The 17,895-nt window shown below is 46.3% G+C and overlaps 1 protein-coding gene across 1 annotated transcript in view; it reads left to right on the top strand.

Annotated features, from left to right (window-relative positions):
- Positions 1-17,895, top strand: part of POLN (DNA polymerase nu) — a 134,899-nt gene that overhangs the window by 18,625 nt on the left and 98,379 nt on the right. Inside the window, exons 5-8 of the mRNA XM_036279945.1 lie at positions 3,935-4,128; positions 10,615-10,727; positions 13,778-13,935; positions 17,394-17,462. Of these exons, the coding sequence (XP_036135838.1) occupies positions 3,935-4,128; positions 10,615-10,727; positions 13,778-13,935; positions 17,394-17,462 (534 nt within the window). The remainder of the gene's footprint in view (positions 1-3,934; positions 4,129-10,614; positions 10,728-13,777; positions 13,936-17,393; positions 17,463-17,895) is intronic.

The following is a 17,895-nucleotide window of genomic DNA, read 5'->3' as shown; positions in this document are numbered from 1 at the left end:
GGGCATTCAATTCTTTCTATTGATCTAATTGTATATCCTTATGCTGGTACCACTCTGTCTTGATTACTTTGGCTTTGTAGTAAGTTTTGAAATCAGAAAATACGAGTAACTGTGTTTTTCATGATTATATAAGCTATTCCAGCTTCTTTCACTTCCATATACATTTTAGGATCAGTTTGTCAATTTCTGCAGATACCCAGGTAGTTATTCTGATACAGACTGTGTCAAATCTATACACTAATTTTGGGAGCTTTGCCATCTTAACAGGATTGTGTTTTCTGACCCATGAATAAATAGGGGTGTCCTTTCATCTAGTTTCTTTTTGTTGTTGTTGTTGGTAATCTTTACCTGAGGATATTTTTCCATTGATTTTTAGAGAGAGTGGAAGGGAGGGAAGGAGGGGGAGAGAAAGACATCGATGTGAGAGAGACACATCGATTGGTTGCCTCCTGCACAACCCTGACCAGGGCCGGGAATCAAACCTGCAACCCATGTACCTGCCCTTGTCCAGGAATCAAACCCCAGACCCTTCCGTCCAAGGGACGACACTCTAACCGCTGAGCCAAACTGGCCAGGACAAAATTTTGATTTCTTTTAACAGTGTTAGGTAGTTTTCAGTGTAGTATATAAATCAAATCTTACGTTTGATTTTTTTGTTGTTGTTTTTAATCCTTACCCGAGGATATTTTTTCCATTGATTTTTAGAGAGAGTGGAAGGGAGAGAGGGAGAGAAAGAGACAGATAGATAGACATCGATTGATTGTCTCCGTCAAGCACCCCAACAGAGGACGGGGATTGAACCTGAAACCCAAGTACGTGCCCTTGACCAGGAATCAAACCTGAAACCCTTCAGTGCGCAGGGCAAGCTCCAACCACCAAGCCACACCGGCCAGGACACCTTTGATTTTTTTAAAAGACTTTTTTGTTGGCTAAAAAATTGTAAGTTGATAGTTTTTTCTTTTAGTAACTTAATGCTATTACTCCACTCTCTTCTAACTTGCTTTGTTTCCCACAAAAAACCTGTCATTTTTGTTTCTAAGGAATGTGTTCCTTTTTCTGGCTTCTTTTTTTTTTAACTGATTTGTTTTTTTGAGAGAGTGAGGGTGGGGGTGAGAGGGAGAGAAGGAGGGAGAGATGGATTGGTTGCCTTCTGTGTGCCCCTGAGCTCCTCAACTGGGGTTTGAACCTGCAACCTGGGTATGTGCCCTGACCGGAATCGAACCTGCCACTTTTTGGTGTACCAGAGGATGCTCCAACCAACTGAACCATAAACCAACTGAACCATAAACCAACTGAACCATACCGGCCAGGGCCCCTCTGGCTTCCTTCTTTCTTTCTTTTTAAAATTTTATTTATTCCTTTTAGAGAGAGAGGAAAGGAGAGAGAGAGAAACAGTGATGAGAGAGAACATCGACTGGCTGCCTTCTGCATACCCCCCACTGGGGATTGGGCCCACTACCAGAAATCAAACCGGTGACCTCTTGGTGCATGGGTCGACGCTCAACCACCGAGCCACACCGGCCGGACCCTTCTGGTTTCTTTTAAGGTGTTTTCTTTATTCCTGGTTTTAAGCAATTTGATTATGATGTGACTTGGTGTAATTCTCTTCGTTTCTTATACTTGGGGTATATTGACCTTCTTCATTCCACAGATGAACTTGGGAGAATTGATGTTCTTGGTACTTCAGGTGGAACACGAATGACATTCTTATTATTTTGAATTTTGTCATCCTCGGGTGTGGTATGTCTCTGTTTCTTAGGTCTCTCTGATTTCTTTCAGCAAAGAAAGATTTAGTGAGGCTGCAGATCAAAACACTGAAACCGCCCTGGCCGGTTTGGCTCAGCGGTTAGAGCGTCAGCCTGCGGTCCGGAGAGACCTGGGTTCGGTTCCCGCTGAGGGCACGTACCTTGGTTGCAGTTTGTCCCCAGCCCTGGTTGGGTCGTGTGGGTGGCAGCCACTCCATGTGTCGCTTTCACGTTGATGTTTCTTTTTCTCTCTCTCTCCCTCTCACTCTATCTGAACAAAATATCGAAAAATGTCCTCGGGTGAGGATAAAAAAAAACAAACAAAAAAGCAAAAACAAAACACTGAAACCACCCTGGCCGGTTTGGCTCAGCGGTTAGAGCCTTGGCCTGCGGTCCTGAGAAACCTGGGTTCGGTTCCCGCTAAGGGCATGTACCTGGGTTGCAGTTTGTCCTCGTACTTTGTCATTTGCAGCATATACATCCTGTCCTTTTTTTTTTTTTTTATCCTCACCTGAGGACATTTTTCCATTTTTTGTTCAGGTAGAGTGGGAGGGAGAGAGAGGAACAGAGAGAGAGAGAGAGAGAAACATCGATGTGAAAGGAACACATCGAGTGGCTGCCACCCGCACAACCAACCAGGGCCGGGGACAAACCGCAACCGAGGTACGCGCCCTTAGCGGGAACCGAACCCGGGTCTCTCAGGACCGCAGGCCGACGCTCTAACCGCTGAGCCAAACCGGCCAGGGCTATTTTTTTAATAGTTATTAAAAACAGTCATTTATTTATTTATTTATTTATTTTGATATTTTGTCAGATAGAGTAGGAGGGGGAGAGAGAGAGAGAAACATCGACGTGAAAGGGACACATCGAGTGGTTGCCACCCACACGACCCAACCAGGGCCAGGGACAAACCGCAACCGAGGTACGTGCCCTTAGCGGGAACCGAACCCGGGTCTCTCTGGACCGCAGGCCGACGCTCTAACCACTGAGCCAAACCAGCCAGGGCTTTTTTCCTTTTATTTTTAATTTTTATTTTTATTGTTTAATCCTCACCCGAGGACATTTTTCCATTTTTTGTTCAGGTAGAGTGGGAGGGAGAGAGAGGAACAGAGAGAGAGAGAGAGAGAGAAACATCGATGTGAAAGGGACACATCGAGTGGCTGCCACCCGCACGACTGATCAGAGCCGGGGACAAACTGCAACCGAGGTACGCGCCCTTAGTGGGAACCGAACCCGGGTCTCTCAGGACCGCAGGCCGACGCTTTAACCGCTGAGCCAAACCGGCCAGGGCAAAACAATCATTTATTTTGTGCGAATTCATTTGTACATGTTTATTGCTAGCGTACAGGAATGCGGTTTCAGTGTTTTGTTTTATCCTCACCTGAGGACATTTTTCCATTTTTTGTTCAGATAGAGTGGGAGGAAGAGAGAGAGAGAAACATCAATGTGAGAGAGACACACATCGAGTGGTTGCCACCCACACGACTCCAACCAGGGCTGGGGACAAACTGCCCTTAGTGGGAACCGAACCCTGGTCTCTCAGGGCCGCAGGCCGAGGCTCTAACCTCTGAGCCAAACCAGTCAGGGCGGTTTCAGTGTTTTGATCTGCAGCCTCACTAAGTCTTTCTGTGGATTCCTTTAGGCTCCCATGCAGACACTGTGTAATCTGTGAATAGAGCATCATCCTTCCTTTCTGGCTTGTGTGCCTTTTCTTCTTTTCCTGTTGCCCTGCACTGGCTAAGACTTCTATTGTGATGCTGAATAGGATGGAGACGAGATTTAGAGAGTGAGATCACGGGTTTGGTTTTTGGCCTTGATTGTCATTAAAGAACTATTCATTTACAAATTTAATTTTAGGCCTTTTCTGTTTTTTTTTTTTTAATCAAATATGCTGAGATTTAAAAGATACATATGTTTTTATTGACTTTTTAGAGAGAGAAGAAGGGAGAGAGAGACAGAAACATCAATGTGAGAGAGATATCGGTCTGCTGCTCCTGCACGCTCCCCACTGGGGATTGAGCCCACAACCCAGGCTTGTGTCCTCTCAGTCCATGGACGACACTCAGTCCACTGAGCCACACCGGCGGGGCCTTTTCCGTCTTTTACATTTTAAAACATCACATGTCTTTCTTGAATAAATGATTTGTCTATGTTTAATATTGAAACTTGATTTCGTTGTGTATTCACAGGCTCTACTTTCCTCTGTTAAAGGGATTGTGATGTTACTACAGGGCCATGCAGACGAAGGCAGCCCTCTGGGTGCCTCAGCCTCCAGCCCTGCGCTGGAGGGGGGCTTGGCCCCCAGTGAGCGGTATGTCTACATAGACACGCAGCACTCTCCTATTTGGAGCCAAGAAGGAGAGACACATGGTCAGTTTGCCAGGTAAGACATTTTCACTCACTGCCTTAAAGTCTACTTATATGACTGATTTATCCCAATCTACAGTTTCCCAGGCTTCAGTTTTAATTATTTAAACTTTTAGATGTTTCCTATGGGCCTATTAATATAAAATAAATCTAAATGACAGAAACTGGTCCTCTCTCCCCCAAAGAGCGTCCATGGGAACCTGCTCCAGGATTTGAACCAACATCTCAATGAGAAGTTGGTGAGAAAGGCATCATCCCCAGGCCTGAAAACCCACTGTCACTGCCCGAGTCCCCCCAGTGAGATTGTGTGTGTGAAGGAAAGAGAGACAGAAAGCGTGGGCCTGGCGCTCTGCCCGGGGTTTCGAGGGTTCATTCTTTATTGGCTAATTTATTTATTTATTTATTTATTATCCTCACCCGAGGACATTTTCCCTTTTTTTTTTTTTGTTCAGACAGAGTGGGAGGGAGAGAGAGGAACAGAGAGAGAGAGAGAAACATCGATGTGAAAGGAACACATCGAGTGGCTGCCACCCGCACGACCGACCAGGGGTGGGGACAAACTGCAAGCGAGGTACGCGCCCTTAGCGGGAACCGAACCCGGGTCTCTCAGGACCACAGGTCGATGCTCTAACCGCTGAGCCAAACCGGCCAGGGCTATTGCTAATTTAAAGCCTCAGAGTGGGAATAGGACATGAGAAGGGAAAAGCAGGGTCACTCAAGTGGTCAGTTATCTAGGTTGCCCAGGGCTTTCTGAACGAGGGTCCTCCGTGGGTGGGGTGGCCTAGACTCTCACGTGGCTGGTTTCCTGGTAGCTGTGTCCTATAGCTAGCAGCGTGTCTGCTCAAGATGGATGTCCTTGGAAAGGGGTACCTTGGCTTTCAAAAGCTAATGTCAGGCGCTCGTAGTATAGTAATTTTTGGTGAGAATGGGACGATGACAAATGCAGCACTCCGCTCCTAAGAAACCCATACTCTTCTTTCTTTCTTTCTTTCTTTCTTTCTTTCTTTCTTTCTTTCTTTCTTTCTTTCTTTCTTTCTTTCTTTCTTTCTTTCTTTTTATTGATTAATTTTTATTACGGATGTTTCTCCTTTTTCCCCCACTGATTCTCCCCTCCCCCTCCCTCCCTACCCTTTCCCCAGTTTGTTGTCCATGACCACTGTTCATGCACACATGCATATAAGTTCTGTGGTTTATCTCTCCCCCACCACCCCCTCTTCTGGGGATTGTCAGTCTGTACCCTACTTTCACGTCTCTGGGACTACCCCATTCCTCAGACTGTTACATTCATTATATTCCACAAATAAGTGAGATCATATGAAACTTGTCTTTCTCTGTTTGGCTTGTTTCACTTAGGATAATACTTTCCAGGTCCCTCCATGTAGTCTCAAAGGATAAGAGATCTTTCTTTCTTACAGCTGCATAGTACTCCATTGTGTATATGTACCACTGCTTTTTTATCCATTCGTCTACTGGTGGACACTTGGGCTGTTTCCAGATCTTAGCTATTGTAAATAGTGCTGCTATGAACATGGGGGTACATATATTCTTTCTGATTGGTGTTTCAGGCTTCTTAGGGTATATTCCTAGAATTGGGATCACCGGGTCAAATGGAAGTTCAGTTTTTAATTTTTTGAGGTAACACCATATTGTTTTTTATTGTGGCTGCACCAGTCTGCATTCCCACCAGCAGTGTACTAGAGTCCCCTTTTCTCCACACCCTCGCCAACACTTGTTGTTTGATGATTTGTTGATGGCGGCCATTCTGACAGATGTGAGGTGATACCTCATTGTTGTTTTACTTTGCATCTCTCTGATGATTAGTGATGAGCATTTCTTCATATGTCTCTTAGCCATTTGTATGTCCTGTTTGGAGAGGTGTCTATTTAGTTCCTCTGCCCATTTTTTAATTGGGTTCTTTGTCTTCCTTTTGTGGAGTTGTAGGAGCACTCTATATGTATTGGAAATTAACCCCTTATCTGATATATCATTGGCAATTATGCTTTCCCATACAGTGGGTAGCCTTTCTGTTTTGATGGTTGTATCTTTTGCTGTGCAGAAGCTTTTGAGTTTGATGTAGTCCCATGTGTTCATTTTCTCCTTTGTTTCTGTTGCCTTAGGTGATGTGTCAGTGAAAATTCTGTTGCGTATGATGTCTGAAATTTTGTTGCCTACAGTTCTTCTAGGATTTTTATGGATTCATGAGTCACATTTAAGTCTTTTATCTATTTTGAGTTTATTCTTGTGTAGGGTGTAAGTTGATGGTCTAGTTTCATTTTTCTGCAAGTAGCTGTTTAATTTTCCCAGCACCATTTATTTATTTATTTATTTATTTATTTTTATCCTCACCCGAAGACATTTTTCCACTTTTTGTTCAGGTAGAGTGGGAGGGAGAGAGAGGAACAGAGAGAGAGAAACATCGATGCGAAAGGAACACATCGAGTGGCTGCCACCCGCACGACTGACCAGAGCCGGGGACAAACTGCAACCGAGGTACATGCCCTTAGCGGGAACCGAACCCGGGTCTCTCAGGACCGCAGGCCGATGCTTTAACCGCTGAGCCAAACCGGCTAGGGCCCAGCACCATTTATTAAAGAGGCTGTCCTTACTCCACTGTATGCTCTTGCCACCTTTGTCAAATATTAATTGAGCATATTGCGTTGGGTCCATTTCTGGGTTCTCTGTTCTGTTCCACTGGTCTATATGCCTGTTATTGTGCCAGTACCAAGCTCTTTTGATTACAGTGGCTTTGTAGTATAACCTGAAATCTGGTAATGTGATCCCTCCAACTTTGTTCTTCCTTTTCAAGATTGCTGTGGCTATTCAAGGTCTTTTTTGGTTCCATATGAACTTTTGAAGTACTTGTTCTAATTCTGTGAAGTATGCTGTTGGTATTTTGATGGGGATTGTGTTGAATCTATAGATTGCTTTGGGTATTATGGACATTTTAATGATGTTAATTCTCCCAATCCATGAACAGGATATGTGCTTCCACTTTTTTTATATCTTCCTCTATTTCTTTTTTCAATGACCTGTAGTTTTCTGCAAATAGGTCCTTTATTTCTTTGGTTAAGTTTATTCCTAGGTATCTTAATTTTTTTGCCGCAATGGTAAATGGGATTGTTTTCTTAGTTTCTCTTTCTGTGAGTTCATCATCGGTGTATAGGAATGCCATCGATTTCTTGATATTAATTTTGTATCCTGCTACTTTGCCAAATTCATTTATTAAGTCTAGTAAACTTTTGATGGAGTCTTTGGGGTTTTCTACATATAGTATCATGTCATCTGCAAATAATGACAATTTCACTTCCTCCTTTCCAATTTGGATTCCTTTTATTTTTTCTTCCTGTCTGATTGCTGTGGCTAAGACTTCCAGTACTATGTTAAATAAGAGTGGCGAAAGTGGGCATCCTTGCCTTGTTCCTGTTCTTAAGGGAAATGCTTTTAATTTTTGCCCATTGCCATACTCTTCTTTTTATATACTTTCCTTTGGAAACAACATCAGTCAGGTCTGTTTTATGGAAGGCCTCTGTGATAATGCAGCCCTAGATTCGGATGGCCTTTTCTGAATTCTAGAGTTATAGAACCTGCCTGACACTGTCCACTTGGATATCTAATAGTCACTTCAGCCTTACCATGTGCAGACCTGGCCTCTTGTCTTCCCTGTATTGTGCCTCCTACAACCGTTATCCGCCCAGTTCACGGTAGCATCAGTCCTCCATGAGCTCAGGCAAGAGTCTCAGCATCTCTCCAGTCTCTCTTTTTCTCATGTACTACATCAGACTCAGTGAATCCCGTTGGCTCTTCCTGCAAAATACAGCTCCACTTGGACCCCTCTCACCGCTGCTGCCCCTCAGTGCAGGCCTGGGCTCTGACTGATGCCTGTAGAGCTTCCCGGCTGGCCTCCCACCTCCACCTGCCCCTCCAGTCTGCTTTTAGCACAGCACCCAGACAGCCCTATGCAAACAGAAGCCCCGTCACATCACTCCCCTGCTCAGAACCCTCCGGCAGCTCCTGCTTGGCTAAGGAAAAGCAGAGTTCTCACAGGAGCCCTGCAGATCTGCATGCCAGCCCCTCCCCTGCCTTGGACCTCATCTTCTCTCCCTGCTGTCCCTGCTCCCCGGCCTTCTGCTGTTCCCACAGGCCCCTAAGGCCGTTCCCTCTCCTGAAGCATTCTCCCAGATAGCCACACGATTGGCCACCTCATTCCTTTATATTTGTTCTTTTTAAATTTATTTTTATTGATTTTTTTTAGAGGGAGAGGAAGGGAGAGAGTGATGGGAACATCGATGTGAGACAGAAACATCAATTGGCCGCCTCCTGCATGCCCCCCCACTGGGGATTGAGCCCGCAACCCTTGCATGTGCCCTGACCAGAATCGAACAGGGACCTACCTCTCAGTCCATGGAACGATGCTCAATCCACTGAGCCACACTGGTCGGGCCTTTTTTTTGAAATACAAAAAGCAAATTATGAAAATGCAATAGTAGAAAGAGTAGTATAATGTGCCCATGTCCCACTCACCTAGACTAGTTATCCAAATACAAGGGGAGGGGCACGGGGCTGGGCTTGAGGAAATTTCCAGACTTGTTTTATGTCATGTGTCTAGTGATGCAGCTGTAAAACGTGAGATTTTTTCACCCAGCCACAGTGTCATTCTCAGACACATTTAATACCCCGGTCGGCCCTGGCCGGTTTGGCTCAGCAGTTGGAGTGTAGGCCTGTGGACCAGAGAGTCCCAGGTTCGGTTCCCACTAGGGGCATATACCAAAAAAAAAAAAAAAAAAAATACCCCGGTCAAATTCAGTCACCTGCTTGCTTCAAAAATGTCCTTCTACACTTGACTAATTGGCTCAGGACCCACAAGGCTCATGTGACATACTGTATAGAAGTCAGACTTCTGCCTCCTCCAGGGAAAGCATCCTCTGACCCCTCACCCCATGTTGCACCAGGTCCCACTTCCTGGACTTCTCTGTTTCCTCACTGTGGGGTTCTTGAACGTGTTCTCCTTTCCTTCGGGTTTTCTGCAGAGTTTAGTTCTGGAGACTGATTATTTAGGCCCAACTTTTTTCACAAGAGCTTCACACTCCATGTGTTGGGCGGTCAGATTTAGTAAATAAAAATGCAGAACACTCCATTTGAATTATAGATAAGAGGCTGACTGGTGTGGCTCAGTGGATTGAGCATCATTCCATGGACTCAGAGGTCCTGGTTCAATTCCTGATTCCTGGTCGGGACACAAGCCCGGGTTGTGGGCTCAGTCACCAGTGGGGGGCATGCAGGAGGCAGCCAAAGGATGTTTCTCTCTCACATGGATGTTTCTATTTCTCTTTCCCTTCCTTTGTCTCTAAATAAATAAATAAATAAATAAATAAATAAATAAATAAAATAAAATCAGTGAATTTTACATAAGCAACAAATTTTTTAGTGTTAGTGTGTCCCAAATGTTTCTTGGGACATTCTTACAGTAGAGGAATACATCTCTAAAGATGTTTACACTTTTTCAGGTAAACATTGTTTAATGTTTTTCTGAATTTTCAATATGCCGTTACTGTCAGAGGAGGTTTACAGCGTGGGCCCAGGCACAGCAAGATTGGGTCTCAGAGCTCAGCTTTGCCACTTGCCAGTTAGCACTTGGAAAATTGTCTACTTTCTCTGGGCCTCGTTTCTTTGTCTGTAAAGCGGATCTCGTGCCCGCCTGATGGACTGTGCTGCGGTGTCAATGCAGCACCTTGTGACGCGTGTGCGTGCCGTCTGCACACGGTGATTGTGGGAGGAGGGTCTTAGGCAAGAACACAGCATGTGCAGTGACTCTGGAGTGGGAGAGGACACAGCAGAGTCTGGCGATGGAGGGAAGAGAGCTCAGTGTGAACAGAGGGGAGAGCGTTTGCAGGTTGTGCTGGGTACGCAGGCTGGAGTCGAGTTAGACCGGCTATAAGGAGTCCAGAGTATGTATGCTCTGCTCAGGAATTTGGGTCTCTGTCTGCAGGTAATGGGGCTTTGCCTGAACTGCTGTGTGACCTTGGGTTCATTACTTAGCGTCCTGTGTCTCAGCTTCATCATCTGTAAAACACAGATAATAAGTGATACCTACCTCACAGGATTTTTGAGTTAATGTATGTAAAGCCCTTAGAAGAAGAATGTCTGCAACCTAGTACTATGTCCATGATAGCTGTTAGTGGAGCACTACTAATATTTTTCCAAAGTCAGAAGTTCTTAATTAGCCCTCGCCAGTTTGGCTCAGCGATTAGAACATTGGCCCACGGACCAGAGTCATATTTTCGGTTCCTGCTAGGGGCACTAACCTTGGTTGCAGTTTGTCCCTGCCGGCCTTGAGGTCGTGTGGGTGGCGACCAGTCGATGTGTCTCTCTCACATCAATGTTTCTCTCTCTTCCCCCTCTCTCCCTCCCACTTTATCTGAAGATAAATGCAAAATGTTCTCGAATGAGGATAAAAAAAAGTTCTTATAGTGTCTAAATCAGCGAATTTCTCTTCATTTTCTAGGAACATGCTGTTTCAAATACTGAAATGCAAATGTCCTGTCATTTGTTTCAATGCCAAGGACTTTGTGAGAACAGTGCTGCAGTGTTTTGGTGGTGACGGCAGCTGGAAGCATGGTAAGTCGGGAAGCTGCCACCTGACGGGTGGCAGCACAGGACGCCGAGGGACACTGGTGCGGCCGAGCGCTGCATCTGAGGGTCTGCTCCAAATCTGGGAGTGTCAGAACTGACCCGGATTGCTGGACCCCTGGGGGTGCATTCAGAGAACTGGAGACCCCCCTCCAGAACACCAACACCCACCTCAGCAGTGATCTCTGTGTCCCATTTTCGTTCCTCTACAACTGCCCCCATTTTCAAAGCCCCCACCCCCTGGGTTATTTTATAGCAAATCCCAAGCCTCAGATGAATTAATCTATAAATACTTGAATTATATGACTGAAGTACGAGGATTTCACCTCTAAGATGATGCCATCACCATTATCTCCCCTAAATCAGCGCTCATTTTTTGATGTTATTAGATAGCTAGACAAGGTTTGTACTTCTCAGTTGTCTTTAAATGCTTTTGTTTGTTTGTCTTTGTTTTTTACAGTTTGTTTGAACTGAGAGCCATACCTGGAATAGGTGTGGTATATTTCCTGTCTCTTCTAGTCTGTGCGTCCTCTTTCTCTGCTTCACGTCCTTGCAATTATTTTGTCGCTGTTGATGCAGCCAGCTTGTTTGCCCTGTGGGATTTCCCACAGTCTGGACTTTGCGGTTACATCCCCTTCTTGCCAATTATATTCTCCTTTCTCCTCTCTGCCTTGTAAATTGGCAGGTAGATCCAGAGGCTGGATCAGACTCATGCTGGATTTCAGGAGGGCAAGGCTGCTTCATAACTCTGACCTTGACCCTAACCCTAACTCTAAGCTAACCCTACATGGTGGTGTGTCCTTCTGTCAGGAGCTACATCATGTTGGTTGTCTTTTTTGTGCTGTTTGAACTCCTATCTCATATATTAACTCTTCTTGTCTACCTTTCATATTTTGTACTTTAGAGTCTATTTTTGATCTCTTTTTTTTTTTTATCCTCACCCGAGGACATTTTTCCATTTTTTGTTCAGATAGAGCGGGAGGGAGAGAGAGGAAGAGAGAGAGAGAAACATCGATGTGAAGGGACACATCGAGTGGCTGCCACCCTCACGACCAACCAGGGCCGGGGAAAAACTGCAACCGAGGTACGTGCCCTTAGCGGGAACCGAACCCGGGTCTCTCTGTACCACAGGCCGACGCTCCAACTGCTGAGCCAAACCGGCCAGGGCTATTTTTGATCTCTTCATTTCTTTTTTATTTAAAAATTCCTCGTTTCCATTCTTTTTTTTTTTTACTTAAGGCGTTACTTGTTACATATATCTGCTTTTGTGTATTGCCAGTTTTCATTTCTGAAATATGTTTATTCCTGAAAATTATTTTTATTTCCCTTTCCTGAATTCTTTCATTTTCTTTGTTCAATTTTTCTTTGTCTAAGTTACCTAGTTTCTAAGTATTTCCAAATTTTATTTATTTATTTTTCATGGATTTTATTATTTTCTTTTTTCTTTATTGATTTTAGAGAAAGAGGAAGGGAGAGGGAGAGATAGAAACATCGATGAGAGAGAATATTGATTGGCCAATTCCTGTATGCCCCACACTGGGGATTTGGCCCACAGCCTGGGCATGTGCCCTGACCAGAAATTGAACTGGCGACCTCCTGGTGCATTGGTCGATGCTCAACCACTGGGCCACACTAGCCGGGCTATTTTCTTAGCTCATTTAAAATTTGTTTTGTTGGAATTTCTCTTTCAACTACTGGCATTTTCTCCCTAGTGTCGAATTGATCCTGGCAGCCTTCAGTTTACTCATTATAAGAGTTTATAGGGACCAGCCCCCAGACCATTCCAGCACTGTCAGACTTTCCCCAGGGATTTTCAAAAATATATGTTGATAACAACCCTTAATTTTGGGACATTAGAGTTTTGGAAGAGCAAATAGAATGAAGAAGCCCTGGGGGGTCAGTTAGCATTACCAGTGTTTGTGAGATCCCATAGCTGGAGGGCAGGCAGCCACTTCCTCCCATCCAGAGTTCCAGAGCACCAACACCCGAGACTTCTCAGACAGCAAGCAAAAGGCCAGGGCCCCGGCCACTTCAGTACATGTGAACCTCTCAGTGAGCACAGGGCAGCGATGCCAGAGCATTTAGTGTCATGTGATGTGGTCCGAGACGCAGTGTTGTTTGAAGGCGGATGCCTTGCTTTTGTGCCGCACAATTCAAGATGTTAAAGGAACTTGAAAAGTAATTACAATTCAGATTTATTTCTTAATTTATCAGCTCCCCAGCCCTTTATAACTCCCCCTCTATGTCTAAAATACTCTGGTGCTAAAATGTACCTATTTAGCAAATATTCTTATTTTGTAAAAAGCACCTGTACATACGTCTCGCACATAAACACTTGGGGGACATGACCTCCCAGGCTCCCAGGCTGGTCTCCCTGGCTCTTTTCACGTGTCTAGCTATCCCACAGGACATGCTTGTGGCAGGGCGCGTGCCCAGAGTGTCCAGCGTCGTGTCCTCGTACACCTTGCTCGCCCTCCCCAGAAACTTGTGCTGTGTGCTCAGGCATTTCTTTACCACTGTCTTCTGCCCATGAGACTTGGGTTCTTGAACACTCCATGTGTGATGCTGTGTGAGAGGCCAACGGAGGGAGGGCACGACTTGGAAGGAGCAGTTAAGTTGGCCATTGAGAAGCAAAGAGGGAGGGAGGGGGAAGAGGGAAAGGTGCCTGGGGCTGTGGGAGGCCTGGGAGCCAGAAAGAGAGAAAGAAGGCAGGAGGTATGGTGAGGCTGCTGACTTTGATCTCTTTTAACATTTTGAAATATCTAAATTTCAAGTTAGCTTGGAGTCTCCACCCCTTTTGGGTATTTGGGATCAATTCCCATGGAGATTGGCCTTGTAGAGCCTGGGTTTGTGGAGGCCACTTATCAAAGGTTCGAAATTCCTTAGTATTGACAGAACATCTTTTGGTTCTTACCTCTGTAATTTGAGGGGATGGTAATACTATGATCATTAATTTGAACCTTGAGAACCTTGTAAAAGCAGAGAAAAGTACAGTTCCTCATTATCTTAGAATGGTTAAATGAACTTTTTCTCTTCAGTTGCTGATTTTGTAGGGCTAGATCCCAGAATTGCCGCGTGGCTTATAGATCCTAGCGATGCTGCACCCTCTTTTGAAGATTTAGTGGCAAAATACTTGGAAAACCCCGTCGCAGTTAAAGTGAGCAGCACATATGGAAACTCCTCAAGAAATACTGTGGTGAGTTGTTTTAAGAAAAGATTTTATCAACCTTAATACAACCCTAACTTTTCTCTAGAAACTCTTTCTACTTCAGAGACAGTCCAGTAGTAGAAAGAACATTGCCAGTATTCACTTTTACTTATTTGGCACAAATGCTGTTTGTCCTGACGTTTCTGGTCGATATGAATAAGGCGGGGTGATTTCTATTTGTAGAACTGTTCCTGGGGAATCCCATTCACAGCTGATCTTCTCGCTGGACCCTGGTGTTGGAGAGCTGCTTATTTATAAGCCCTCAGTGCTGGTGATGTGGCAGTGTGGCAGAGGGCCTGGGGTGGCCACGCTCAGTCCACAGCCACCTTCTCGCGTGTGCACCCAATCCTGAGGGACCACTGTCTGAACAGGCAAGAGTGCTCGAAGCTCTGGAACTTGTGGCCCCTCAGCAGGTGTCCCAGTGGGAGCAGCAGGGGCTACAACTGCCCCCCCCCCTTTAAATCCTCACCCGAGGATATTTTTCCATTTATTTTCAAATAGAGTGCAGATAGAGTTGGAGGGAGACAGACAGAAACATTGATGTGAGACAGACACATCGACTGGTTGCCTCCTGCACAACCCGGACCAGGGCCAGGACTGAACTGCAACCTTGGTACATGCCCTTGACTGAAATTGAACCTGCAACTCTTTGGTCTGAGGGCTGACGCTCTAACCGCCAAAGCCAAACTGGCCAGGGCTGGGTCCCTCTTTGTAGGCCTCCTGGATGGAAGTTAACGGTACAGGTCACCAGTGCTGAGGGTGGGTGGGACACTGGTGCTGAGGGTGGCAACCTAGAGAGCAAAGTAGGTGGTGATGTGAACCTGCCACCCTGAACTGGGGATGTTCACTTCCTACCCTTCATCTCACAGACTCTGTGTCTCATAGAGACTTGGGGTTGAAATACAGAAGCTCACTGTCCCTTAATTTAAAAAATTGTGAGAGGGGTATGGGCTAGTTCATAGACTAGGAGGAAAAGAAGAACCAGGCCTTAGGGAGCCAGGAACCAGGCAGCTCTGAGGACGCAGGGAGCAGGAGCCACAGGCCTGGGGCCAGCAGTGAACCACGACCTATTTATCATGTGTCCCTTTGGTCACTATCACATGTTTGCCCCTTGGAGGGGAGGGAGGAGCATGAGATTAGCAGTCCTACCCAGACTCCATGCTGTCCCCAAACAGAGGCTGAGATCTTAGTGCTGAAAGGAGTTGCCCACTTGTCTCATCAGCCCCAGTTCACAGGTAAGAAAGTGGAGGCGCAGAAAGGTTCATACAACACGCCTTGCCCACCAGGGTTGACATGAGGCCATGGTTCAAAGTTCGGATCTCTGACCCTAAAATCTGGGTTCTTTCTAGTATAACGTGTGAGTAGGTGTGGGAGTCGCTGAGGGGACAAAGCTCCTGCTCAGGCCTCATCCACACCAGCCTCACAGGAACTTCCCTTGGATCTCACCGCCCAGCCACGCGTCCACTGTGGAGGCCTGCGCTGCACGCGGTGGGAGGTGGGGTGGGCCACCGCGTGCTGCTCTGAGAGGCTGCGGACGGTTCAGGGAGGGGAAAGAGGACTGCAGGGGGAGGGCAGCATGGGAACAGTCCAGAATCACGAGAGACAGTGGCTCCTGTAGGGGAGCAGCAAGGCCACACCTGAGAAGGAGGAGGAGATGCGGCGCTGGGCCACAAGGAGCTCGATCTTATGTGGGAAGCTTGGGGGTGCTGCTCCTGCAGGCAGCTGCATGGCACCTGCGGGTGGCGGGAGTGGATGTGGATGGGCTCACAGTGCCCCCCCACGGCCGTTCATGGGTAGCCAAGCCCAGGGCTGACGAGAAAACAAAGCCAGTGTGTGTGCAGCCGGTCCTGCCACATGTAGGGGCTTGTCTCTACCATGGGGCCTGGAGCAGAGAAGCATCTGACTCACTAGACTCTTTGGGGGTCGAATGATCCTTTCACAGGGGTCACCTAAGACATAACAGTAGCAAAATTACAGTTATGAAGTAGCCAACAAAAATAATTTTATGGTTGGGGGTCACCATAACATGAGGAACTGTATTAAAGGGTCGCAGCATCAGGAAGGTTGAGAACCACTGTCTAGAGTCCGGGCAGTGGCGGGAGGGAGGATTAGACTGGGTTCGGGGTACTGTGGCTTATCCCATCAACTTGTGTGTCAGCTGAACACAGATCCTGTTTGTCCCCTCCAGGCCCCTGTGTGTGTGTGGAATGGATGGTGAGGGAGGAGCGTGGCGGCGTGGTTCCTCAGCTTGCTCGTGGGGGGCGGAGGCTGTGGTAGCCCAGAGGCCAGGTCCACAGCCTTCTGTCTCAGCCACCATGTAATCACACTTTGGGCGCTTGGCTTCTTTGTGGCTCATTGCCTGTAGAATGAGGGGAAAAATGGGTTGAGGAACCCTGGCTGATGTGGCTCAATGGTTGGAGCATCAACCCATGTACTGAAGGGTCACGGGTTTGATTCCCAGTCAAGGGCACATACCTGGGTTTCAGGTTTGATCCCTGGCCCCTGGGGTTGGGGCATGTGCAGGAGGCAACCAATAGATGTGTCTCTCACATCAATGTCTCCCACTGCCCCGCCGCCTTACACTCTCTCAAAAAAAAATCTATGGAAAAAGATATCCTCATGTGAGGATTAACAACAACAAAAAATGGGTTGGGAAGAAAGTGTCAGGTGACAGGTGGCTTGCATTTGGCTAATAAGAAGTACATTCCTGCCCTGGCAGGTTTGGCTTAGCAGTTAGAGTGTCGGCCTGTGAACCAGAGAGTCCTGGGTTCGGTTTCCGCTAAGGGCACGTACCTCAGTTGCAGTTTTTCCCCGGCCTGGGTTGGAGTCATGTGGGTGGCGACCACTCGATGTTGCTTTCTCACATCGATGTTTCTCTCTGTCTTTCTTCATCCCTCTCTCACTCTCACTCTGTCTGAAGATAAATGCAAAAAAAAAAATGTCCTCAGATGAGGATTAAAAAAAAAAAAAAAAAAGAAGAAGTACATTCCTGCCTTGGCCAGTTTTTCTCAGTGGTTAGAGCATTGACCCACGGACGAAAGGGTCTCCGGTTCATTTCCCGGTCAAGGGCACATAACTAGGTTACAGGTTCAATCCCTGGCCCTGGTCAGGGTTGTGTGGGAGGCAACTAATTGGTGTGTCTCTCTTACATCGATGTTTCTTAATCTTTCTCTCTCTCTCTGTCTCTCTCTCTCCCTCCCTCCCTCCCTCCCTTCCACTCTATCTAAAAGAAATCAATGGAAAAATATCCTTGGGTGAGGATTAAACAAAACAAAGGTACATTCCTTAGTATGGGACCATCTACTTGAAGTGAAGGGTGATGCTACAGACATGTGATATCTGCTGTGGAAAGACTATGAGACCTTGCTAGTAAAATGCAAAGAGTTGTGTCCCTACCTAGATTGTGGCTGTCATTGCCTGATTTTTAATTCTTTTGATCTTTTTAGAATCAAAATGTATGTGCGAACCTGAGGATACTCCACAGGCTTACGATGGAGCTGTGTTCCCAGCTGAAGGCAAGGCATTTAGTAGCTTCTGGTGAGCAGCTCACTGGTCATCCAGCTGGCTGTCACTTGCATCCATACTCAGGAAGCGATGAATGTGCGGGAAACACTGAGTTCCGAGGCCAAGTTAACCTACATCACTCATGAGACAGTAGTCAGATGATAAGACCTGAGGTTTTTAAAATGTTTCTCTGGGTTGACAACAATTGTAACATTTGTTGGAACATTTCTAATGCTGCAGTTAACATAAAAGCTAAGAGTAATTTTAGTTAATGGTGAAATGGACACATTGGGAAGATCAAGAAGAGTTGAATGAAGGGACTGTGTACACAGTGAGCACAGGGGTGAGGGACCAGCATGGGATGGAGAAGCCTCCAGGAACAGGTGCTGACTGGGACCTTTCCCACCCCTGGGCTTGAAGGGCCAGCTGGCACCAGGACCTGGG

This window comes from Molossus molossus, unplaced genomic scaffold, assembly GCF_014108415.1.
Source record: "Molossus molossus isolate mMolMol1 unplaced genomic scaffold, mMolMol1.p scaffold_m16_p_1, whole genome shotgun sequence".
NCBI lineage: Eukaryota > Metazoa > Chordata > Mammalia > Chiroptera > Molossidae > Molossus > Molossus molossus.
This window is presented reverse-complemented; position numbering and strand designations above follow the sequence as displayed.